Below are 27,229 nucleotides of genomic sequence, written 5' to 3' on the forward strand. Positions count from 1 at the left end.
GATAGCTGCATCCCAAGGTTTTCTAAATGCAGCATACTGTGTGTCTATGCAGCATGCATGCATTTTAATAAACACCCATGTACAAGGGCATTCAGTTTGTCAACAAGGGATATCGGTTCTAACGAAATCACAAGTAAAATATCAAAACTTATGCAAAAATATGCATGCACTCCTGCATTTAAAGTTATTTCAGGTATGAAGTTATACACAGTGCCTATAGCAGATGATAAAGACAGTACAAACCTTGCTCAGCTTGAATGCTCTCTGATATTCTAAAGCAATGCATTTTGCTGAAATTGCGAGCTTGCAAGTGAACACAGTTTGGCGGAAGCACCATACTTCTAAGTCTTCCAAAGGTACATTCATGATTTAAGATTATGTAACAAGCAGCATGAGCCTGAAGTGAAAAAAAAACTAATTAGCATTCATGTTACTTAAAGTACAATTATTGCAACTACAAATATTGTTCATCATTAAAGGGACACTATATTTTTTACCTTTTCTTGTCTAACTGTGCTTAATACCAGAAAATACTTAAACTGATAATTATATCACTCAATACAGCCAATTTTGGGAAATTATTCTAGTCTATTAAGGGGTGCAACGCAACTCTCGGCCAGTTAGCTAGGCCAGCTAAATCAGTTTTTTGCAAAACAATCCTACAGGGTTTTTGTTTTTTTAACAATTTTCAAATAAATTTACAGGTATGGTATCCATCATAAGGAAACCCATTATCCAGAAAGCTCTGAATTACGGGAAGGCCGTCTCCCACAGACTCCGTTTTATGATTCACTTTTTCTCTGTAATAATAGAACAGTGCGTCTGCTCTCGCTAGAGCGGTGCGGGCGGCAGGCACTAGAGTGCCCGCCATTGAGATCCGGCCCTGCCCCCAAATCCAGTCAGTACATGGGCACTGAGAGAGGTGGAAGTGTTAGGATAGGTCACAGATTTTGAAGAGACCCCCATGACAGGGGGTATAGAAATCTCATTTTCTATACCTGAATCCCACACCATTCGCATTTCATGCCAGAGAGAACTTCTGAAGAACCACAGTTTTTTTTGCAGACTTCGCAACGGGCACTGGAAGACATATTTCCCTCTCGCCAGTGATGATGGTATGTGTCCTAGAATAACGAGAAGTGTACATTAAAACACTAATGCATTGAATTAAGACCAGTAGATATGTAATTTTATCGTATCGCTAAAATAGTACTGCTGTCAAGTTTCATGCTGGAGTCTAGGTTTCATTTGTTATTTTTTTCATTCTTCTTTTTCAGCTCAGTACTTACTTCTTGTAAAACAACATGTACCATATACTTCTGGTTACTACAGTAACATGTGGACTCTTGTATTAACATCATACTCTGCATTGAGGAGGAACAGTGAAGGAGAAACAGTGAAGTTCACAGAATTGAAAAATTAATTTCCGCTGGGCCCCTAGCCTTTCTAAAGGTGCACAAAACTCAACACATAAACTCCTAAACACAGTGTATGATAAATAAATGTCAAGAAAGCATGTGTGTGATTTCAGAAAGCAGATACAACTCTCAGCCAAAAATAAAATAAAGCAAACTTTAAAATGTGTCAAGTTATCATAATTATTATTACATATTAAAGTGCCAACATATATTGCAGCATTGCCCAATAAATGGTTGTATAGAATGAACATATACAGTACAATTACATGCAAAGCAACCGATGATCAATACAAGTGGTGAAGAGGGCTCTGCCCAACAGAGAAGGTTGCAGTCTTGAAAGTGAGTGAGGAAGTGATGAGGAGTTGCGTAGTAAGCGGTTGGGTGCTTTGAGTCATTAGTTTGAATGTTTTTCCATACCTTCCAACATTTTGGAAATAACAAAATGGAAAAAAAAGATTTGCAGCACGGCAAATTTTGTGCACACAATAAAAGTTTTCATCGTATCATATCATATATATATATAGCGGTATAGCAGTCTGTTTTCAGCAGTCAGACACTTTGCTGGGACATGGCACATGTCTGTTTTCATTACTGTAATGAATCCAATGACTTGTACACACTGTCAACAAGAAATATGAATTGAAGGAATGAAGGCTGTTATGCCTTTTAAATGTTAGCAAATATGATACTTTGAAACATATACGGTACAACAAAGTAAGGCCATCAAGCGACCAGAGAATGTAGCTGGCATGGAATAAAGGCTTTCAAGGTGGGTACTTGATTTCTCTGAGCCATTACAATAATTTGTTACACTAAAAGCAAGTCAAATCCATGAGATTAAACACTCTTAATCCACAGTTTATTTATATTGCATCTATATCTGTTCATTGTCTTTCAGCTCCTGTCTAAACATAATGCAGTCAACTTTTCCATGGACAGGGCACAATATTTTTCAAACTTGTGTGTGTGTTGCTAGGTTTTCATTAGTCTGTACACGAATACACACAGGCACTTACACTGCTGTCTTTATCTTATTTTATATTATTCAGCTCAATTCTGATCCTTATATTGTAGCCTAATATTACAAACCTTTTAATTTTGTAAAATCAATTAGCAATGATTTAAAAGGTCAGCTAAGGCCTTTTATAGGATCAGACTCCCAACTATATGCCTTTAGGTTTGCATACCTCCCAACTGTCCTCTTTTCTACGGGACAGTCCCGATTTTGACAGCTCAGCCTGCAGTCCCGGGTTACTTACTGAAAAGTTTCTCTTTGACATCTTGCCATGATGCCAGAAAAATATACATTTCTGAAACATAATTTAAATAGGAGAGCCAAGAAAACTGGGCAGCTACCTCTAAAATTGTCTTCTGCCTACCCCTAGTCGGTGTTCACACCCCTCAGTCTTAAAGGGGAAGGAAACCTAGTCGGCGCAAACCCCCCCCCCACCCATTTGTTGCCCACCCTCCCTCCTCCTCCCTGGCCTACCCGTCCCGCTGGGCAAATGCCCCTAACTTGTTACTTACCCTTCTGCGCAGGTCCAGTCCAGGGAGTTCACAGTCGACATCTTCTTCCACGCGATCTTCTTCCTGCTGTGAACGGCATTTTAGCGCATGCGCAGTAGGATCATTTCGCAGGTACGGATCTACTGCGCGTGCGCCAAAAATCACGCGCATGTTCAAAGCAGGAAGAAGATCGCGTGGAAGAAGATGTCGTCTGTGAACTCCCTGGACTGGACCTGCGCAGAAGGGTAAGTAACAAGTTAGGGGCATTTGCCCAGCGGGACGGGTAGGCCAGGGGGAAGGAGGGAGGGTGGGCAACAAACGGGTGGGGGGGTGGTGGGTTTGCGCCGACTAGGTTACCTTCCCCTTTAAGGTGGCCATAGACTCAAAGATCCGCTCGTTTGGCGACATCGCCAAAAGAGCGGATCTTTCCGCGATATGCCACTAACGGCATGGCTATATCGGGGGTAATTCGAACGTTCGGCCGTATGGCCGAACGATCGAATTATGATGCGCCAAGGGGCTCCGACGGGTCGGTCGGTTAAAAATCAAACCTTCCCGATCGATATCGTGGCCAGATATCGATCGGGAAGACCCGTCGGCAGCTTTATCTGCCCGTGTATGGCCACCTTTATTCCCCGAACTTCCTTCTGTCACCCGCCCTCCCTCCATTCCCCTCTGTCGCTCTACCCCCCTTCCCTAACCCTCCCTCGCTCGGCCCTTCATTGTCGGGTGGCCGGGTTTCCTAGGGAGCCCATCCAGCCTGGCCTGGCCCTGATTTAAACAATTTAAGATAAGCAGGTTTCTTTGGAGAACTGTGACTCACAGCTTAAAGGCCAATTTCACCTTCATTAGCAAAACTGTTATAACACATAAAATTCTCAGAAATCTGTTCAAACTTCCATAACCTGACAAATTCTGTAAAATGGGCATGGTAATTAGGGGGTGTGGCACATAAAATGGCATGGTCAAACAATTTGCAATACAAGGTTCTTCTCACATTCACGCACTAAAGTGTAAAGAAAACCAACACAAGGAGGGTAAGAGCATATAAAATGCCCTGTCCTATCTGCAATATAACCTAAGGCCCATACATTGCTGCCCCCATTAATATTATATTTTATATCTTAAATTATAGTTTAAATTAGGTTTCATTATTATTTAGGAAGTTTAAATGATATTCAGGCAGTTGCAGCTACCTGCTATATAAATATATTTTTATTAAAAAAACAAAAAAAAGTGCAGCCAAAGCATTAATCTTAAAATATTAGTGTACCTAAATGGTACACTTGTTAATAGTTTTTGAATAGTCCTCAGGTGCCTTAAGCAGATGATCTGGGCAACGAAAATGATGTTACTTCTTCTGATGACATTAAATGAAATGCACCGTGAGTGACAAACATGGAGCACTGTAAGGCAGACCTAGGCCTGTCACCTCATATTGTGCACCAGTCACAGCACATTTCATATTAACGGAAGCCCTGACAGCAGTGAATTAAATCACTACTTTTTTTGTAGGTTGTTGCTTCTTTTAGAAAAAAAAATCCACCAGCCCAGGGTGGAAAAGCAAGGATGATACCATACCGTATTCCGAGTCACATCTGGCTCTAGTAGCACATGCACTGTACTCTACTGTCCATGCATAGAAATAATTCAGTGCTTGAGAAAGATAAGTTCAATGGCAGAGCTGTACTCTTTTTTCCCTAGGCTGGTACACTGTAACTCTACATACTATAGTTAAAAGGTATTGCAGAAATATTTCTAGCTTTATATAAACGATGAGGCATAGTTAATAAGAATAAAGGTATATTTGTTTCCAAATAGTTGCAGAACAGGAAATAAGTGGATTAGTAATATTAGATCTCGAGATAAGAAGTGACAAATGATTGATGAATGAAGGCGATGCTGAAAAGTACAGCAAAAAAAAAAATAGCAATAACAATACATTTGTAGCTTTACAAAGCATTTGCCAATGACCCCCATTTTAAAACTGCAAAAAATCAGAAGGCAGCAAATAATTTGAAAAATGTCTATAAAAAAAGAAACAATGTTGGGAAATTGAAACATTGCTTATAATTAAAGGGAGTCTGTCATGGAAACTGACAATATATCTAGCCGCATGTCAGATTTCAAAATTAAATATAAAAGAAAATCTTTTTTGAAAAACAGGATTTCAGTGCAGAAGTCTGCTGGAGCAGCACTATTAACTGACGCGTTTTGAAAAAAACATGCTTTCCCATGACAGTATCCCTTTAACCATTCTATAACATACAAAAACCTTAACTTAACTGTGAACCACCCCCTATAAGCAAACAGGTAGTGGTTTGAATGAGTGAAAGTTAAACAGAAGATTGTCTGTGCAGAAAATAAGATAAAAAATAATCTGTACTTCTAAAACACACAAAAAACAACAAAATGAAGACTAAGTAAAAAAAATGTTTCTGTAAATAAGGGAATGCTGAACAATAATCAACTATTTTAATTTTGCTCAATTCTTCCCAACCATCATGGTAGTTTGAAAAAAAGATGATGTTTTATATGCTGTATTGCTATGAAGGACCTTTCTGAAATCTTCTAGTAGAGCTGTTGTTTAGCGTTGAAAAGTTTATATGAGATAGACACCAACTTGGATGAATGTTTGTAATAGAGGTAGATGTGCCAGACACACTTACGTGATTCTGTTGTCCATCATGGTGGCACTGACGACAATCACTGCATGCAAACTGGGCGCAGTCTGTGTGCGCATGAAGTTCACAAACTGGAAGACAAAAAGATTGATAGCAGATGTGATTTGTAGCTGGTTTATATCAATTAAAATCCCTAGCTTGACATGCATCAAGTAAACTTTTCTTTGTTGCTTCAAATAAGTCCATCCCATTTACAAACATGTAGTCTTATGTGTAATTCTTGAAAGATGAATAGCATTCGCTGCACAGCATCAACTCTTTTCAAGCCTTATAAATAAAATTAACAATGCGAAGACAAAACAGTGGTGCAATTTAACTTTAAAAGAATAGTGTGAAAATAAAAACTGGGTAAATAGATAGCCTGTGCAAAATAAAAAATGTTTCTAATATAGTTCATTAGCCAAAAATGTAATGTATAAAGGCTGGAGTGACTGGGTGTCTAACAGAACACTATTTCCTGCTTTTCAGCTCTCTAACTCTGAGTTAGTCAGCTACTTGAAGGTAAGCCACATGGGACATAACTGTTCAGTGAGTTTGCAATTGATCCTCAGCATGCAGGTCAGATTCAAAAGCAACAGTTATGACTCATGTGGCTCCCCATCAAGTCGCTGATTGGTTACTGCCTGGTAACCAATAAGTGGAAACCAAGAGAGTTGCAAAGCAGTAAGTAGTATTCTGGCTATTATGTTAGACATCCAGTCACTCCAGCCTTTATACATTACATTTTTGGCTAACTAACTATATAAAAAACATTTTTTTACTTTGCACAGTCTATTTAGCCAGTTTTTATTTTTACACACTTACAATTCCTTTAAGGGGCCTATTTACTAACAATGGAATTTCTTTTTTTTCCAAAAATCTTCGTAACAAATCGTGATTTTACTTGTTTAAATAGAAAACAAGGAGGGGTTTGACAGCTTTTTTCCTCTCTCAGGCAAATTGGAAGGGTTTCAAATGGGGTTTTTGCCTTCCTCTGGATCAACTAGCAGTTAGGCAGGTTATATATAGACTTAAAAGGAAAAACTTGATCAGAGTGTGTTTTTTTTTCAACCTAACTTAATCTGCTACTATGTAACGAACACCTATATGAATCCTATAAAGTCCCACCACCCCATATGTAATAAAAGGCACCAAGTTATCCCACAGAAATCAACAGCATTTGCTTTTAAAGAGGTAAAAAGTAAATACTACATGCTGGTTCATTGCTGTAGGTTACTGCACATCAGGACTGGATTTAAAGTTGCTTCTCCCATAGGTACACACTCATCATGCCTTATATTAAGACACTACCTCGTCTAACCACTTGAACCACTTGTAGTAGCACAGGAGGTGGTTTATACCAAGTTAAACTGAACTTGGGTGGTATGTTGGAGCTCAGTACTCCATTTCACAGTTTTTACTGTGAAAAGTTTTAAGCATTAAAAGCTTTGACAAATTTTCCAAATTGTTAAACATTTTAATTACAAAAAATGTCCTTCAAAAATGTTAACTAGAGGAAAAATATTCACCTACTGGAAATACCACTGGAAGCCCCAGTTCAACATTAATTAAAATTGTCCCATAGTGTGGCAACATTTAAATACTCTTTGAATGCAGTTAGTCCAATGAATGCCCACCATCCCAACAGAAATAGCTAATTTTGCCAAGACTATGTATTCATGCAAACATACACTCCACCCACTCCCATTACATAATTTTCAAAGTATAATGTGATAAAAATAGATGTTACTGAGCCCCAAAGCAAAGCCAATTTAGGGATCCAAATCATTGTTGACAGATTTTACTATCATATATTGATATTGCTTAAAATTTGGAACCCTCTACACCCTTGCCCCCCCCCTTGCAACCACAGGGTCTGCTTCCTGTGTAGTTACTATCATAAGCAATGGCCAAAACAGAACAGCTCATTAATATAGGCTACATCTATAAATATAGGTATATTTATAGATGCAGCCTATATTAATTTGAAGACATCCATTTAATATGTGAGGCCCTTTTAACATTAAACCAATTGTACAACATAGCCTTATTGTTTTATAATATTATGAAAAAGGTTAACTAAGCAAAATGAATGAGAAAACCCCTGTCTGTGCACAGTATTTATGCCTTCCATATTATTATCTTTAACTACACAAAAAAGAAAAAAACCTATAATTAGGCACATGGAGGCTGCCCACATTACTGCCAGGCTCTGTATTTATGCAGTGGATTGATGTGTCATTACCTGCCCATGAAAGCAAAATATATAGCATTATCATGCAACACCAATTTTACACTGGAAACAAGACAACAATAAAGTAAATGGTCACACATGAGGCTGACAATTTCCACTATGTTAAGACGTAAAACAATCCACTTCTTTTTACTCCTCAATTAGTAAATTGGGGCACATAACCAGCAACATTTTTGAAACCAAAACAAAAACTATATTTTACAACTGTGCATTTCAACCAGAGATACTATATATGGTTGAAATGCAACTTTCAGTGCTACTCCCAGTGTTTTAATAAAATGCCACAAGTCACCAGAGAAATCCTAACACACTTAAAATAACGAATACTTGTGGCAATCATGTTCCTCAAAACTTTATAATAACATAGGTAGGTATTTTTAAATAAAAAACATTAAAAACATTTATAAGAATAGATAAATGTAATACCTAAATACTAATTTTAACAAGAAATGTAAAGGAAAACTATACCTCATAATCAATACTTAAGCAACATATAGTTTATATCATATTAAATGGCATATTAGAGAATCAAAGCAAACTAGACAAATGTGTGTGTGATAAAGGCACTAATGTGGGCCGAAACGTTGGACACGAGTGATGTTGAAATAAACCTTTTTTGATTGAAGATTTGGTGTGCTGGTCCACTTTGAACATTATATATATACTGTATATATATATATATATATATATATATATATATATATATATATATATATATATATATATATATATATATATATATATATATATATATATATATATAAAATTGTAAAAGTATCTGCACTCCAATGCAAAAATATATAAATCGAGGTGCAGGGTCACATCCAATATTTAGATAAATTATCTTAAGCCCGGCACACCCTTTAAAAAAATTATTTAAACTTTCATTGTCAATACACTGTACCAGAGTCCTTAGGACCTTTCTCATCCTTGAAAAAGGGGTGGCGCTTATTTTTTAAAATGGCAAATTTCTATTTATAATTACCCAATGGCACATTCTACAAAAAAGTATATTATGAAATTTTTACGTGAAGCAGGGTTTTGAATATGAGCAAATATGAGTTTTAGGCAATATAATCGCATAGAGATTTACATTGTTCAGGGGTATAGTTTTCCTTTAAAAGCAAAATATAAGGGGGAAACACTAAACCTTATTGTCTTATTGAACAATGTACTTTTTTTTTATATTTGGCACAAATGTCAAAAGTTTTGCCACACTGGTTATGTGCAAGGATCAGCTGTTGAAGGAGGAAGGCCCTGATGAATTACTAGAGTTGGAAATCCCTTCTATTTTTGTACAGTGAAATCCCAAACTGTGTCAGTGTAGAAGACAGACTGAATGAAAAAAAGAAGGCAGAATGAAAAAAAGCTGGCATTATGCAAATAGGTAATTAAAACCAACAGCTAAACATTTAGGTAGTTCACATACAAGGAAGTCAATTATTACATTTGTGAACACGCAATTTTTATTCATGCAAGCCCCCTCCCTTTTCTTTCTCTATTGAGACTGTAATTTAAGTCTGAGATTTAATCCTGTTTATCACCACTGTGTCAACAGCAACACATCTGGAAAACTGACATTTTAATTACCTAGCCATAGCTTTATTGCCCTTCAATGTCTGCATATCTAAGATATAACACATATGTACAAGTGATGCTCTTATCACAATTAGATTGTTGACTGATATTCTGAAACAATTTGCACTTTTTATATTCTTAATTAGTCTTGTTTGGCTGCTCTCTAGTTTGGAATTTCAGCAGCTAACTGCTTGCTAGTTATCAATTTAACATTTTAACTAGGTGCTAATTACAGTAGAGACTGTAAAATAAAAAGGAGAGGGCCTGAATATAAAGATAAGTAATTTGTTTCAATAACAATAAACTTGTAGCCTCAAGAAGCAATAGGTTTTTAGTTGGGTCAGTTCCCCCTGATCAGAAACCTGATGTTAGAAGAGGAAGTATCCACTATCACAAGAGATAACTGTGTAACCCCAGTAGCAAAAGATGTGTCATATTTAAGTGTAATTGCTATCGATAAAATAACACCTAATATTCGTGGAGGTAATGTCAGTTCGGACCTTTTGATGGATCTTTCACCTAGGAACCAGACAACCATTGGGTCTAAACTATGACTTTGATATCTCTTGCTTTATCTAACCTTATAATATAACAAATAGCCCCTGTTTGCTTTTTTCATATTTATTTACATATGTTGTTATATTTAACATTCTTTATTTTGTATTTATACATATTTATTTTTGAAAAATATTGCCATACTCTTCTTGTATGAATAATCTATGTACATTTATTAGAGCTACTATTTGTACCAGCAATGTATTTTAAATAATGAGCCACTAGGGGCAGCAACACATGTTTATTTGTAAACCAATTGTGATTCCGCCCATGCGATTTTCTATTGGCTCTTTCTCCTTTAAATATTCTGTATGTAATACTTACTAGTTAGCCTATGATTAAGTGTCCTGTGTGGACACGAAACGCGTCAGGCTTTTATTTTTTATACAAGATGCAATAAAGCTTTTTTGTACTACTTTATAAATATTTTGAGACTCCTGGATTCTACTTAATTTGATCATATTTTTTGGGGTATTAAAATAGTGCCAGCTCTATTTTTCTGGTTTTAGAAGAGGAAGGCCAATAATTAAAAAACTAAAATATAAAATAAAAGACCAATGGAAAAGTTGAAAAAAATTAGACATTCCATAACATACTAAAAGTTAACTTAAATGTGACATGCTCCTTTAATACTACAGATGTGTAAAAATCAGTACAGGAGTACTGAACAGTACTGTGAAATGCGAAATGGCAATAAGGAAAAAACTAGGTAGAGCCACTAACAAAAGAACACCAATAATATGATGAAAGCCCTGCAAAACATAGGTGAAGTTGTTCAAAAAGGATGTTACGCATATTAGATAGAGGAGGATAGACGGAATCTATACAGGACGTAAAGGACAGAATGTGGCATTGTTTATTTTAAGGTCTTGTTTCTCTCTAAAATAGCATCCTTATTTTTTTTTTCTAGACACAGTGAACAATAGCATTGCTTTCATGAGATGAGACTAGCTTAGAACATTCCTTGAAAAGCTGTGGTAAATCTGGCATGTGGAGGAAAAATGCCCAAGGGCATTAAGTCATGAGAAAATGTGTCAACACGTGAGACATTAAGATCCAGAAAACTGCTAAAAACACTAGATGCTAAAATATATTAATGAGAAATGTAGAGACTTAAAATACTTTAAGCAACAGCTTCTATCACTCCTTGAAATGTTACTTTTAGTGAACTAAATTGAACAAATTACATTTTCAAATTAAATACAGTTATGATCCGTATATAATCAATTTATATGTACAGTTTATCTTTAATCTCCAAATTGCTTTTTAGCCCTGTACACCATAAACTCCTCATATACAGCACTGACCCATGCAACTGCACCTTCCCATTTAATGAATGCGAAAACTCATATATATAGGTATCCAGTAGCCCTTGCTGTGGGAGAAACAATTATTGGTTCCTTTAGTTTACCTAGGCAAGGCACCGGAACTCTGCAGTTAAATCCTCCTGCTCACTTCATTCAAACTCAGTTGAGCAACCAGGGAGTGGGGCGGCGTTGAATTTTTGCTTAAAACCATCAATATAGTACAGGTATGGGAGCTGTTATCCAGAAGGCATGGGACCAGGGTCTTTCTGGATAACGGATCTTTCTGTAATTTGGATCTTCACTTACCTAATAGAAAATCATTTAAACATTAGATAAATCAAATAAAGATTAATTATATCTTAAGGTGGCCATACATGGGCCGATAAAAGCTGCAGACAGACCGTGTCGGCAGCTTATTGGCCCATGTATGGGGCCCCCCGATGGGCTTCACCGATCGAGATCTGACCGAAAGTCTGCCAGATCTCGATTGGATGGGACGAAAAATCCTGTCAGATCGTGTCCGCATCTATTCGTTGACATTGCCAAACGAGCGGATCTCTCCGTGTATGGCCACCAGGGCCGCTCCGGCCATGAGGCAAGGTGAGAATCTTGCCTCAGGCGGCACGGAGCGGCCAGTTACCAGGGGCGGCAAAAAGCCGCCTCTGGTAACTTTAAGAGCCGAATTTCCGTTTTTTAAAACGGAAATTCGGCTCTTCTAGCGCAGCGAGCGCAATAGCGCTCACTGCACTAGCGATGCGGCCCCTCCTCCACCCGCTCCGACGCTGGTAGTAAGAAGAGCGGAGCGGGAGGAGGGGCGGCATTGGGGCTGCTGCCTCAGGCGGCAGCAGCCCCTGAAATGTGCCTGATGGCCACCTTTAGTTTGGATCAAGTACAATATACTTTTTAATTATTACAGAGAAAAAGAAAATTATTTAGAAAAAATTGGGTTATTTGGATAAAATGGAGTCCATGGTAGATGACCTTTAAGTAATTTGGAGCTTTTTGGATAATGGCTTTCCGGATAACGGGTCCCATAGCTGTACTTTCTAAAAAAAGAAGTCACTATACTACTAAGACATGCCTCCCAACATTTTAGAAATAATAAGAGGGACAATAAAATTTGCCGCATGCACGTAATTTTTGGCCATGTCCATTTTCAGGACACACCCCCTAATTACCATGTTCATTTTACACAATTTGACAGGTTATGAAAGTTTGTGGTTTTTTCAGTTATTACAGTTTTACTAATGAAGGTGAAGTCCCAAGAGACCTCCTTATCTAAATTGTTACAATGACTTTACAATGAATTTTCTTATCTCAAGATTGTCACAAAGTATCTCATATGCACCTGTTAGTGGTTCTGGGCTCTCTGCCAAAAGCCAATTAAGTTAGAAACTTTGTTTCTTTTTCTGGCTGTTCAGAGCAGAGAAAGTCGGGACTTTGCAGTACAAACACAGGACTGCAGGTTGAACTGTCAAAAGCGGGACTGTCCCGCTGAAAACAGGACAATTGGGAGGTATGCTAAGAACTTAGGCCAATGTTGTTCATCGCTTTAGGTGTTAGTGGTTTGAATATTTCTTATAAACAACCATTGAGGACCACAACAAACCACCAGGGCTCTAACATGTCAGCTCTGACCTAGATAATGGCAAACATTATAAATAACTAAAATGGTGGAAATTACACATTATCCTTCTTTACCTTTACTGCCTTTGCGGCAACTGCAATATATATATATATATATATATATATATATATATATATATATATATATATATATATATAGTTTCCAACATATTTCTTACCATCTCCATTTGATTATCCTATTTGTCAAAACCTTCAGTCCATAAATGTAATGCAATCAGCAAATGCAACAGTTTGCAAGGCCATAAAACTTGTATCCATAATTATCTTATCGGTCTCTGATACCTGTTCTGAGAGTTAACATCTATTTTTGTAACTAGACAGCAAAGCAGCCTCTTTAAAGAGCATATAAAATAAGCTTTACTGAATGGATTTTGAATGGATTTTAGTACATCTATAAAAGACAACATGGCTCATTAAAAAAATCCACTAAACAGTAATTCATGTTTAATAAATATGTTTTACATGTAGCACCCTACTATGGGTGCACCCTACTATGTGTGAACATTATATTGTGGGGCAATTATTGGTATAACTGGACAACTTAGGGTTGCCACCTGTCCGGATTTCACCCAGACAGCCTGCTATTTGGAAGGGCTGTCTGGGTGAAACGTTCCTGTCCGGATTTCAAAATTAGGAAATCCAGACAGGGCATTGAAAATAATGACATGGTGATCAGCCAATTGCTGATCACCATGTCACCAGCCCCGCCCCAACATCACCAGTCCCGCCCCTGTCATCAGTGTGAGTGATACACACTATATGCAGCTGGTGTCAGGAGACTTAGGTGTGTGCGCACCAGGGTTAAGCTGGGGCTATTCTTACTGAATTGCTATTGTTATTATAGTATTATGCTATTAACTAGAAATCGACCTGTTATTGTTCTAAATACCTAACCATTTGTTTCTTACAGTTTAGCAAAATAAGGCTGGGCCTGTTGTTGCACAGTCATTCTTATGTGTCTGGTCTCTGGGGTGTCACCAGTGAGCTTTTTATTAGCACAAATTCTAAGGCACACTTCAGGTGGGCTACATACAAATAGACTTTAGTGTTTTTATCAATTGTTTATATATATGTTGATAACAACAATCTAAGGGACAGATTTATCAAAATGTGAGCAGTGTCGGACTGGCCCACAGGGATACCAGGAAAACTCCCGGTGGGCCAAGGTGTCAGTGGGCCCTTGTGCTGCTAAACATTTGGCCTATTTCATGGCCATTCCCTATTTCTATGAGAACAAAGAAGCTAAATAGATGGAATAATAGATTTATTTTAGTATGTAAGACTATAAATAGAGAGAATAAAAGTGCTGAGAGTGGGCCCCTGGTCTAAATTTCCTTGGTGGGCCCCTGGTCTATGGTTTTTGAGTGGGCCCCTGGTATCCCAGTCTGACACTCAATGTGAGTTTAGGGCTTAAAAAATACATACCCAAGTTCCATTACTATGGGATTTTTAGAATTGTATTTATCAATAGGTGAAAGTTAGAACCCACCATTTCATAAATTTGGGTGAATATTTTTTAAGCCATAAACTCACATTTTGATAAATCTGCCCCTAACAAAATTCTTTGTGACTTTTACTTCTTCTAAGTGGCGGATTCCAGCCATGTGTAATGCACTATATGTATGTTTGAGTTTCTGGCAGCAAGGAAAATGTCTAAGGGTGTTGGAAGGTGGGGTGGCTAAGGGAAATCACCTCTCTTAAAGGAAAACTATACCCCCAAAATGAATACTTAAGCAACAGATAGTTTATATCAAATTGAATGACATATTAAAGAATCTTACCAAACTGGAATATATATTAACATAAATATTGCCCTTTTACATCTCTTGCCTTGAACCACCATTTCGTGACTCTATCTGTGCTGCCTCAGAGATCACCTGACCAGAAATACTACAACACTAACTGTAACAGGAAGAAGTGAGGAAGCAAAAGGCAGAACTCTGTCTGTTAATTGGCTCATGTGACCTTACATGTGGTTTGTATGTGTACACAGTGAATCTTACGATCTCAGGGGGCGGCCCTTATTTTTTAAAATGGCAATTTTCTATTTATGATTACCCAGTGGCACATACTACTAAAAAAGTATATTATTATGATAATGGTTCATTTACATGAAGCAGGGTTTTACACATGAGCTGTTTTACTCAGTATCTTTTAATAGAGACCTACATTGTTTGGGGGGTATAGTTTTCCTTTAAGGGCAACAAAGTGACTGAAAATACCTGAACTTACTACATGTGAAACAATTTACATATGGTGAACCAACATAATTTTGCTACCAATACGCTGGCATTATCACTAAGAAATGGTCACGTCAAGTTAATTAGCCCCAGACTTGTCAGTATGACCACTGCAAAAATGGCCAATGAATGCTTAAAGGACAAGTAACATCAAAAAATTTTTTAAAAAATAAGTACGTATACAACAAAAAAAACACAAAGACAAATGAAACTTTGAGATTTATAAGTCTTTATTAAGAAATAACTTACTGAAACTCCACTTGCGCTCCTCTTCAGAAAAGGTGATCTGGCGATCCATCGTGCGCCACTCAATTTCACCTCCCTGCCTTCCTTATAGGAGATAGCCAGGGAGGAGAAATCGAGCACTGCACAATGGATCGTCGCCCTGTCACCTTTTCTGAAGAGGAGTGCAAGCAGTAAGTAAGTAAGTAAGTATTAATAAAGACTTAGCAATTTCAAAGTTTAATTTGTCTTTGTGTTTTTTTTTCGTTGTATACCAATGAATTTTAAAACAATTATTTTTATGTTACTGGTCCTTTAACCCCAGACTTGCCAGAATGATCATTGCAGAAATGGCCAATCAGCACTCCACTGACCCCAAACTTGCCAGTAAGATGAATGCAAAAATTGCCATGAGAAGTCAATTAACCCCAGATCACTGCAGAAATGGCAAATGAGAAATACATTTACCCCCCAATTACTTGTAAGATCACTTAAGATGGATAGATTGAAAGCATTACCTGACCCAAGCAAAATACCACAAACCTTTCTTCTTTCCCAATGCTGACTGTCTCTCTGCCTCCTCTATGTTACATAAGTAAAAAAATGAAAGATAGCCGTGTCACAGTTGAATGCAGGGTCATCTTTGATTTATTCCAGCCAACCAAGATAGCTGCAATTAGCATCGACTTGCAGACGGCAGCTACTTCATACCACAGCAGAGGCAGGGCCCTTCAGGACTGTCTTACTATGCTTCGGGGGACTTATTTATACTCCTAGGGCATCTGGCCATGGAGAAACATATGCGGTACAACTACTTTCCAAAGTAGCCTGGAGTTTCCTTGAGAAGAAACTTTGGACAACTTCACGCTGTGTATGTTTCCCTAGTGGAGATTCAGACGCTGGGGAAGAATTCAGAGGAGATTAGTCGCCCAAGATAGAGAAGACTAATCGCCTAAACCAGAGGAGATTAAAAGCAGGGTGACTATTCCTGTCTGTCAGTGCACTTAAGCTTTGTCCTTAAAGGTCACAGGGAAAAACACTAAACATAAATTCATTTTGAAATGATAAATTGTGGAAGAAAAAAAATGAAAAAATACTGAATATTGTGAAACTGTTTTGCTTAGCTTTTCCAAGGATGTCAGGGTAGTAACGAAATTTAAGGTTACATTTCTTTGACAATCTTACTCCAAAGAGACAATGGCGTCAACACAGAATTCAACGCATGTGTGAATCTTATAGTTTGTGCCAGTGCACAGTGCATATACTAGAACTTCTTGCTGAACTGGAAAAGTCATTATATTTAAAAATAGCTGCAGAAAAGAAAGGGTCACTTGATGCTAGGGAAACTTTTTCAGTGTTTAACCAACCCATGGCATAATCTAGCCTAAAACTCAAGGCCAAAATGAACTTGTGACTGGCTTGTCAATCGATGAAATCATTATGAAAAAAAGGAAACCTATGTGGTTCCTGGCCTTTCTGCAGAGGTTGCTAAGCAAAATGTATAGGCCCCCACTCAGGCTCAGTTGAGTATACAGCTCAGTCAGAAACTGTCAGAAATATGTTTTCAGAAATATGACATGTAAGGCTGTAAATCACATTCTTACTTGATAAGATTAAAAGTGCAGTTAATGTTCTTTTAATCTGCTTTAAGAAGTGTGATAGATCAGAATAAAATATATTATAATCAGCATGCACAAAGAACTAACATTTACCTTCACATCTTAAAGCCAGACCATCTTCTAAGTGTTTTCGGCACACCGTACAGAACTTTTTCTTATAATGTCCAGGTGGTCGGAAGCAATGGGCTACTGGAACCTACCAGAAAGAGGAAAAAAAGAAAAACTGTCCTCAGTCAAGTGCAGTATTTCTAGTCCCTTTCAAGGGTCTGGCCACACGGACAGATTCAGGTAGATTAGTCGCTTCTTCTTTGCGGAGCGGTTCGTTTTCCAAAGTCACCCAAAGTTTCCTCGTGAGGCAATTACAGGCGACTTCGGAAAAGAATCGCTCCCCGAATCTGCCCGTGTGGCCAGACCCTAAAAGCCAAAATATTTTTCAAGAAAAACTCTATATGCAATTTGCTTCTATTGTGCTGGTACGCTAAAGTTAGAAATCGCTTCTAACTTTCAATGAATGGATTGCCTAGAAACAAGATATGCGACACATGCTCTAGATAAAACACATTTTGGTCAGTTTATATACTTAAACTGGTGACATGACTAGGATAAGGATAGGGTGGGCTTGTTATAATCCCTTAGGCAGTCACACTAGGTGAAAAATGCACATGGTAGAGTTATGTAGCCATGTGAAATATAAGAGAAAAATTTGAGTAGCAACATAATCTATCAAGGAAAGGATAGTACAGTATATAAACACTAATAAAAGTTTAAAAATCCTGTACTGTACTAAAAAGGAGAAGGCAGATGAACTTGCTAATTACTCTATGCTAATATTTGTTTCTTAATGTCTTATACATTTCTTGCATCCTCTGTTAATCCCTCTGAATTATGAATTTATCCCCCAATATTTGCCATAGCAAAAGTAAATGCTGTGAAATAGTGCTAATGCCCATTATCTTTTGTGGCATGGTATAAATATTTTTGAGGTTTGGAACTATAAAAAAAGCAGCTGGCTTGGTTTATACTAAAATCCCACCCAATAGCTAAAATACACCTTACACAGAAACAGTGTATATGCCCAAAATTTGCAAAGTGCTGCAAAAATGACAGGTTAAATGTACAATTAGGATCAAACAAAAATAGCAAAAATAGGCTATACATATCAAATATAAACAAAGGGCATCAGAACTACAAAACTGCAACAGATGTGGATCAAAGCAAAGTTATCCTATGGTTATATAGTGTTTGTCTAAGGAGGGGTGTGGAAACATTTAATTTACAACATGTGGCACACATGGGCCCAAATAAGATCCAATGTGCCTGATATTAAATAAGTAAATTTGATTGGTCATCTCCTCCAGGTCCCACATTTTATGCAATGAACCATTAAATACAATAGCACACTAGTACAACAGGCAACAATGTTTTCAACTATGTTTGTTTCTTTGCTTATCCCTGGATGCTCTACGTGTTCGTTAATTCTAACTTTTTCATATCTATTTAAAATTTTGTGATTCTGTTTCAAGCAAGGTGGCCAATGTCTATACTTTCTAGTGATTACACTGGGTGCCAATGGGAAATAATTCTGCAACCTAGTTGTTTCAAGTTAAAATGTATTACCAGTTGACTGAGAAGCCCTATTTATGAACAAGCTCCTTCCTTCCCATGACTGCAGCCTTAGTTAGGCTTTGAGATAGATCAGCTCATTATACAAAGGGCTTCTCTCAATGGCATACCCCTGCAGACCTCGTGGTCGTAGAGGGGTCTGGACCTCAGGGCCGGCTTCCTCTATATCATTGAAACACCCCTCCCCACCGATCACCTGAGTGAGTATGCAGCGGGGGAGTTGCGGACAGGCGCTTGCAGCAGAGTCTATGCGCGCGGGTCCTCTGACCATTTTTCCAGGCTGGTGAGCTTGGCTCACTCTTGTACACCCCTGGCTTCTCTGGGAATTAGTTTGAATGTCTTAGCCACAACCATTCCATTAACAGATCATTCTATTCAATAATACATACTAAGGTGTATGGTACACAGGCATTTGGGATTCCACGGTCATCTTCTGGACAACAGCAGCGATTAACACACTCCTGCTTACTGTGGACCTCAACATTTTTAAGTAGTAATAGAACAGTATAGTTTTGCCTGCTACGGTTTACTGCTGGAAAGTGGCAGAAAATGCATTTTACTAAGCACAATTCAGCGGAAAATGTTGAGGATATAATTGCCCTGTAAATTGACATACAAAAAGCCTCAAATGATTATGTACTTCAGATATGACCTATAATACAGGTACTACAGCTGCTGAAAATGTCCAGCTTTCTCAACTCCAACTAAAATATACAACCGGGTTTGAAAATTATGATGTAACAATGGAAAAGGCGGATTTTCTATAAAAGTTTGCATGTAGCAGTAAATCCAAGTCAGTTTGGTAATAAAAGAACTGGGGAGACCAGTGTTTCTTAAAACACCCAAGGAATCCGGAGATATTAAAGGAGTTTGTAGTTCCTTTTATTAAAGCACTGCAGGCAACAAGAATGATTCATATAACCATCATGAGATTTCTTCCAATGAAAGTAAGACTTTATAGAAAGAAAGAAAGAAAGAAAGAAAGAAAGAAAGAAAGAAAGAAAGAAAGAAAGAAAGAAAGAAAGAAAGAAAGAAAGAAAGAAAGAAAGAAAGAAAGAAAGAAAGAAAGCAGGATGTAAAAAGCAAGGAAAAGAAATGTATAGTCCAGTTTAGTTAAACTTTTCAGTCTTCAGAATAATTTTACAGAAACCCTTGTTTTTATAAGGACTAATCTCAACTGTTTGGGATAATAAAGTATAATTAATTGTAGCTAATTCTTCTACATGAAGGATAAAAGAGCCTGCTGTTTTGTCTACAAAGTTTGCGCTAATCCTGAGAATATACAGTATTTAGAATAACGCCATGAAGCAAGACAGGGCTATAGCTGTTTAGACAGAAATAAAGTAAACATAATCACTAGTGCTAGGGAAGAGATGCCATACAAGGGGGAAAGTCACAATAACCTTTTCTGAAGCTTGTAATATTCTTTTCTAAATTACAATATTTTTATATATTACATTAAGGCATATTTAATGCAAGAAATAGCAGTTGTTCCATTAAGAAATAATAAAGATTGCTCATTGTATGGGCTGACACAACTTGAATTGGTTTTTATCCGGTGACACCACTATTTAACAGCTACATTCCTTGTGGCTTCTCTGTGGCTGGGTCTTGGCTTTTAAGCCTACCAGAGGACTAAATTCATTTTTATCTTGCTTTCCTGCAGCACTTGCCCTAGCCTGCCCTGCAAAACATCAAGCAGCCAGAACCCACAATGAACTTGACCAATAAATCTAAAACAAGGATGGCATAGCTTGGTTTAATAGATGAATAAATTAGCTTACTGAAAGCACGTTTTACAGAAACTACTGACTAACTGAAAATACGCAATTAATTAAGGGAGGTTTATAAACTTTGAGATTGATAAATCTTCTGCAAAGGTGAGATCCTGGCCCCAGGCAAAATAAATACCAAGAAGATAGTATCTATGAATAATATCTATGGATAATAATGTAAAATGATTGTTTAACATAATTAATGTTTTGTTTACAGGCTTTGTGCTTCATATGAATGATGACAAAATAATACAATTTCTACAAATTTAGTACTAGTAGTACTGCAATCTACAAATCCCCAAAATTTTCACAGCCCAAATTCAAAGACTTTCTAGCTATCTGACTGCAACAAACAGCCAAACAAGCACATTTCTAATGTATGTAGTTAAACAAAACCCAAACAAGCTTATGCATGTTTCCCCTCCAGTCAAAGAAACCACCTAATGCAGTTAGCAAAACAACTATATATGGTAAACAAAATCATGTGCCTTTGCCTGGGATGGAATTTTATGCTGCTGCCACATATTATAATCAAACACAAAAACTATGAGTGTCGGTGGGTCCCATTGTGACCAGAACTGCTAAGCTTTCTGAAGCTGAACAAATGTATTCTGTCTTCCTGTGTATAATTAGTATGCATCAAAACAGTAACATGCATATAAAAGCATTACCAAATCCATTTTTAATTCTCTTTAGTTCTTCTTTAGAACTAAAAACTTAAACATCCTCTCATAAAAAAGGGAATTTTTTTGCCAAGGAATAGTTAACTTCTAGGTGCCAGATTACCAGAAACAAACTTTAAATATATTTTTAAAAAATCATGTTATTGTGCCACTGGTCCTTTAATACAGGGTCCATTGAGTTTTAGGGTATACCTTTATTTATTTGGTTAGTTATAGGCGAAACCATAGCAAAACACACTGGCAGATATCTAAAGCCGTACACAAAAACATCAAATTATCTGGCAAGGCTGCAAAACAAGTGGATATTTTCTTTAGCAAACTGTAGAGCAATGTGGGAAGTAAATTGGAGATGCATAAATACACCAGATATTCCAAATAGCTTTTTATAGGTAATTTATTTTAGGTTTTCAAGAGATCACACAACGTATTTTAAATACAGTTCAACAATTTTAATTTATAAAGTAACCATGACCTAGATCAGTGATACCCAACCAATGGCTCACAAGCAACATGTTGCTCACCAACCCCTTGGATGTTGCTCCCAGTGGCCTCAAAGGTAGATGATTATTTGTGAATTCTTGGATTGGGGGGGCAAGTTTTGGTTGCATAAAAAAAAACAGATGTATTGTGAAACAGAGTCTCCTGTAGCCCATAATTGGCAACCCCAGGAACTTTTTTCATGCTTGTGTTGCTCTCCAACTTTTTTTACATGTGAATGTGTTCTGGATGCATAGATAGAAGCAAGACAGAATTTATGCCATAAAAGCAGGTCACATTTATCCTTGGATTTAATATCCTTTAACATAGAAATGTAAGTTTTTTTTGTGTACTAAACATTTATATGGGCATTTGCATATATAGATGTGAGCGAAATTGTCCATATTGTTTGCTGCTCTAAAGGAATTCTTCATAGACATAAAAGTCTTATTTATTTCTAAGGATCAGCCTTAAAGAGTAATAGATAAAAGAAAAAGGTCAGTGTCAGTGGGCTTATCAACAGTTCATGTGGTTCATCAACACTGGGCACACAGCCAATCGGTGATTTGAGGTAGAAGAATCAAAGCAAAATTTGGCCGCTTGGCATGGGTCATCTGATTTAGAATTAAAAAATTACAAGCTGCAACAGACAAAGAACCACCATATGTGTAGCTTTGCAAAGCAAGATTAGTTTGTTGCAAACTGTTGGGCTGATCTAGCAGGGGTGTGGTGGGTGCGATTCCACCAGGGCCCGTCGGGCACTTGCACCGGTGCAAATTCACTACAAAAATTGCATCTGGGGGGGGGATCCTGGTTGCACAGAACTACTTGCTCCGTTAGTGGTTGCAATCCAAGGTGGGGGGTATAAAGAGCTCTGTATATATTAATGTATATTTGTCGTCAATAACGCTAGCCAACACATAAATAGTTTTGGAATGAATATATTATGTGTGCTTTTGCAAGTGCTAGATAAATCTTACTGATGGCCATATCCATATTAACCACTTCCCTTTCAAGCATGTGGCTACACTATCCTCTATGCATACATTACCCAGCCAAGTCATGCAAGTACTTTAGAAAAGCGTTACCAGCTCTGTTCCAAGAAGCATTTAGAAACTAACTTCCTGTATTAGCGTTCCTACAACATCCCTTTAAACTGCCAAAAAAGCTATTTGATATCATTGAATGCGAGCAGTCTGATGTGTAAAAGAAAGATCTCTGTTTTTGTGCTTATGTTTGTAGAACAGATATATGGACACCTAATGAACAAACATGAAGTACCCCTGAGGTTTCTCTGCTTGTTGTCAAGTACCCCAAATATCCCCCCCAATTGCTTTAAAGGAAAACTATACCCCCAAAATTAATACTTACGCAACAGATAGTTTATATCAAATTGAATGACATATTAAAGAATCTTACCAAACTGGAATATATATTTACATAAATATTGCCCTTTTACATCTCTTGCCTTGAACCACCATTTCGTGACTCTATCTGTGCTGCCTCAGAGATCACCTGACCAGAAATACTACAACTCTAACTGTAACAGGAAGAAGTGTTGAAGCAAAAGGCAGAACTCTGTCTGTTAATTGGCTCATGTGACCTAACATGTGGTTTGTATGTGTACACAGTGAATCTTACGATCTCAGGGGGCGGCCCATATTTTTTAAAATGGCAATTTTCTATTTATGATTACCCAATGGCACATACTACTAAAAAAGTATATTATTATGATAATGGTTCATTTACATGAAGCAGGGTTTTACACATGAGCTGTTTTACTCAGTATCTTTTAATAGAGACCTACATTGTTTGGGGGGTATAGTTTTCCTTTAAATTATTTATGCAGAGCTTTGTTTTTTTATACTTCTGCCAACATATTAGATTTTCACTTAATGGGTGTTCCATCAAATATACAGTAGGTTTTCCTCCAGAGTAAAAAGAAAAGCCTGTGGGTTCTTATATGCAGTCATGCTCTATTTAAATGGTAAGATAAGATATTTTTTTAAATATCTCCATCCTCTTCTGGACTGCCATGCCTTTTTAGCATTGAAATGCATAGAGGATGAGGAAGCATTCTCCCTAGAAAAAAATGTTTACAGAACCAATTATCACTCTCAGTTAAAAAACCCTTTTTTCGTTTTTATTTAACTTTTAATGCGGCCTGTTGTTGACAAGTCAAAAAGGGTCTTAGCTCAGCTTGAGTAAAGAGCACTTACAGTAAATTAGATACTTTCACGAAGAAGCTGGACGTTGCTTACAGACACAACATATTTTTGTTTTTAGAATTGTGGCACATGAATGTCAAAGGCAACTTTCAATTGAATGTTGTTTGCACAGCTAGGATCGCCAACATGTCAGGGGGTACTGGAAACTGTAGCTCAACAAGAAAAAAAAACAAGCTTTTAGGGCTTTGATTTCTGACTTTTGTGAAACAATTTATTAATAATGCTATATAATTATAGCTTGATAATAACCATAAGATCTGAGTTAATTAGCATAGGGGAAGGGTTGGTTTTGCCTGGAGCAGCACTGTAAAAATGCAGCTCTGAGGAGCACCTATTGCAGAACTTATTTGGCATGATAAACTTACCCTCACCAGACTTGGCGCCATGCACGAACAAACAGTCTTGACGTGTTTGAGACACTTTTCATGAGACATAAAGTTGCAAACTGTGGAAAAGAGGACATACAAATGAATGGTTATTATAATATAATTAACATTGTATATATTAGCAATATTTCTTGAGTTCCTATATAGATATACAGGCATGGGACCTGTTATGCAGAAAGCTCTGAACCTGTGGTTTTCTGCATAAGGGATCTATCTATAATTTGGATCTCCATAACTTATGTTTAAAAATCATAACTTGTGATTAAAAATCATTAAAACGCCTGTAGACTGTTATAAACAAAATGTGAACCTCTTAGCCCCCATCCTCACACAATTGTATAATGGGATAATGGAGGACAAGCCCCTACCACTTTCCATGAGAGAGGCCCTGATAGTTCTTATCCCAAAACCTGGGAAAGACCCTCTTGATTGCTCCTCATATAGGCCGATTTCCCTTCTTAACGTAGACGCCAAAATTCTAGCAAAGATACTGGCTACTCGGTTGGCACCTCATTTATCTACCGTCATTTCCCCGGACCAAACTGGCTTCATGCCAGGGCGCTCCACGGACATAAATATAAGGAGGTTGTTTACTAATATTGCCACCACCCATGACAATTCAGGGGCTAGGTTGATTGCCTCGTTAGACAACGAGAAAGCATTCGACTCCGTCGAGTGGGAGTACCTCTGGGCCACAATGTCTAGGGTTGGGATACACCCAACATTTATAAAATGGGTTAAAGCACTGTACTATCAGGTGGCAAGGATCTGAACCAACACAAACATATCGAGCACCTTTCAGATCACTAGAGGTACAAGGCAGGGATGCCCCTTATCTCCCTTTTTATTTGCACTAGCTATGGAGCCCTTGGCCTGTAGTGTAAGATCCTCGCCTGATATAATGGGCCTCAAACTTGGCGCCTTGAAAGAGGTGATAAGCATGTATGCGGATGACACCCTTCTCTACCTGGCCAATCCGCAGCAAGACCTTTCCACTGCTCTAAGTATTTTTAATACACACACGAAATTCTCAGGTCTAAAGATAAATTGGTCAAAATCAGTGCTCTTCCCACTCGACCCCCTCCCGAACATTGTCCCTCAGCACGCTCCTGGCCTGAACTGGGTGACATCTTTCAAATACCTAGGCGTGTGGGTCCATGCGGACTTAACTAGATTTGAGGAACTCAATATCCTACCCATCTTACGTACTATGGAGAGAAAAAAAGAGCAGTGGGCCACTCTGCCACTCACCCTCTTAGGCAGGATTAACCTCTTTAAAATGGTGCTATTGCCTAAACTCACGTACATTTTTAGACAATCCCCATTGCTGATAGCATCCTCCACTTTCGTAAAGCTAAAGAGTCATATGCTGTCTATATTCTGGGCTGGGGCGGCTCCTCGTTTAGCCCTCAATACTTTGCAGTTACCCACTAATCAGGGTGGTCTTGCGGCCCCCAATCTATTCCTTTACTACCTGGCTACACAAATATCGGTGGTCAGGAATTGGGCTCTTTCGTCCCATACAAATGCGGCTACGGTGTTAGAGGCACAAGTGTTGGGGTCATTTGAGGAGCTCCGCAACCTACCGTATAGAGGAATTAGATACACCACTAAGGCCTCGCCTCTTATGGGAGCCACCATCAAGGCCTGGCACATTGTAGGACGGTTCTATCCACGTTTACCGCACTGCTGCTCAGCGTTTTCCCCATTGTGGGGTAACCCAAACCTAAAACATCTTTCAGGTCTCCCAGACCCACAGGCCTGGGCTCGGTATAATATCAAATATGTTTCGGATCTTATCTCTGAGGGCAAGCTTCTAAGTTTTCAAGAACTGAAGGATAAATTTTCTCTCCCTAACCCCATGCTTTTTAGATACCTGCAGCTCAGACATGCTTGGGAAACCCAATTCCAATCAGGACTTGTAGACACGACTCCAAATAGCTTAGAGGTCAGCATACACAATGTGGATTTAATTAAACCTCTCTCCCACTTTTATGCCCAACTGTCTAGAGTAGGGAATGCCAAACTGTGTAAATTGAAAGTCTTCTGGCAGCATAATATACCAGAGATTGTGGATGAGAACTGGGAAGATATTTTGGAGAATGCTCTTGTAGGGGTGATTAGTAGCAAAGATAAAATGACACAATTGAACTATCTGCACCGCTCCTATATTACCCCACAACGGCTTCAAAAAATGAATCCTCTTTTAAGTCCGGACTGCCCCAGGTGCCGACACTCCCCGGCTGATTTCTTCCATATGACTTGGGATTGTCCTATAATTCGGACGTTTTGGAAATCAGTAACTCAGCTAATACATGACAGAACAGACCTATTTCTTCCCCTAGAGCCTAGGGTGCTATTGCTCAATCAAGTGGAGGATGTCTCTCCGAGCCGTGCCCACCGCACATTAGCAACCGTGCTTTGTATGTACGCTAAGAAAGTGATCGCCATGCACTGGAAATCCAGGTTGGGGCCAACCGTAAATATTTGGGTGCAGTTAGTTGAGAAATCTATACCATTATACAAACTCATATACATGAGAAGAGGCTGTCCGAATAAGTTTAATAAGATTTGGGATGCATGGATTGGGGATGATCCTGTTGAACGCTCTCCTAACCGCTTATAGTCACCACCTATGTAAGAGTTGGTTATAAGTAGGCATGATCCGGATTGATGGGTGCCCGCTCCACCCCCCCCCCTGGTGCTCGGGAGCTGGGAGGTGGTGGGGTATTGACTGCTTATATTCATTACTAATAAAGTGTGCTGGGGTGAATACGGGAAATAACAGGGAAGAAACTGGGTTGGGATTGATTACTTGGTATTATCCTCTACTTCCTTCATTTTGATTGTAACCTCATTAGGTTTTTGCTCATTACGATACAGTCTGGAAACTCAGAATGTTAAGTACGACACCATTTTGTTATTTTTTTCTTTATCTTTACTTGCAGTTTATTGAATATGCAGTAATCTCATGACTATGACCTTTTTCTACTGTTTGTATGACATACTACATGTACAATTGAGATGCTAAATAAAGGAATTGTTAAA

General features: G+C 38.0%; 1 protein-coding gene across 1 annotated transcript in view; it reads right to left on the reverse strand.

The window, feature by feature from the left end:
• The window catches only part of dgkq.S (diacylglycerol kinase theta S homeolog), a 96,497-nt gene that overhangs the window by 39,338 nt on the left and 29,930 nt on the right, over window positions 1-27,229 (reverse strand). The window contains exons 2-6 of the mRNA XM_018239916.2: window positions 24,161-24,240; window positions 17,103-17,205; window positions 5,594-5,679; window positions 999-1,124; window positions 244-397 (exon numbers count right to left, since the gene is read on the reverse strand). Coding sequence (XP_018095405.1) covers window positions 244-397; window positions 999-1,124; window positions 5,594-5,679; window positions 17,103-17,205; window positions 24,161-24,240 — 549 coding nt within the window. The remainder of the gene's footprint in view (window positions 1-243; window positions 398-998; window positions 1,125-5,593; window positions 5,680-17,102; window positions 17,206-24,160; window positions 24,241-27,229) is intronic.

This window comes from Xenopus laevis, chromosome 1S, assembly GCF_017654675.1.
Source record: "Xenopus laevis strain J_2021 chromosome 1S, Xenopus_laevis_v10.1, whole genome shotgun sequence".
Classification (NCBI taxonomy): Eukaryota; Metazoa; Chordata; class Amphibia; order Anura; family Pipidae; genus Xenopus; species Xenopus laevis.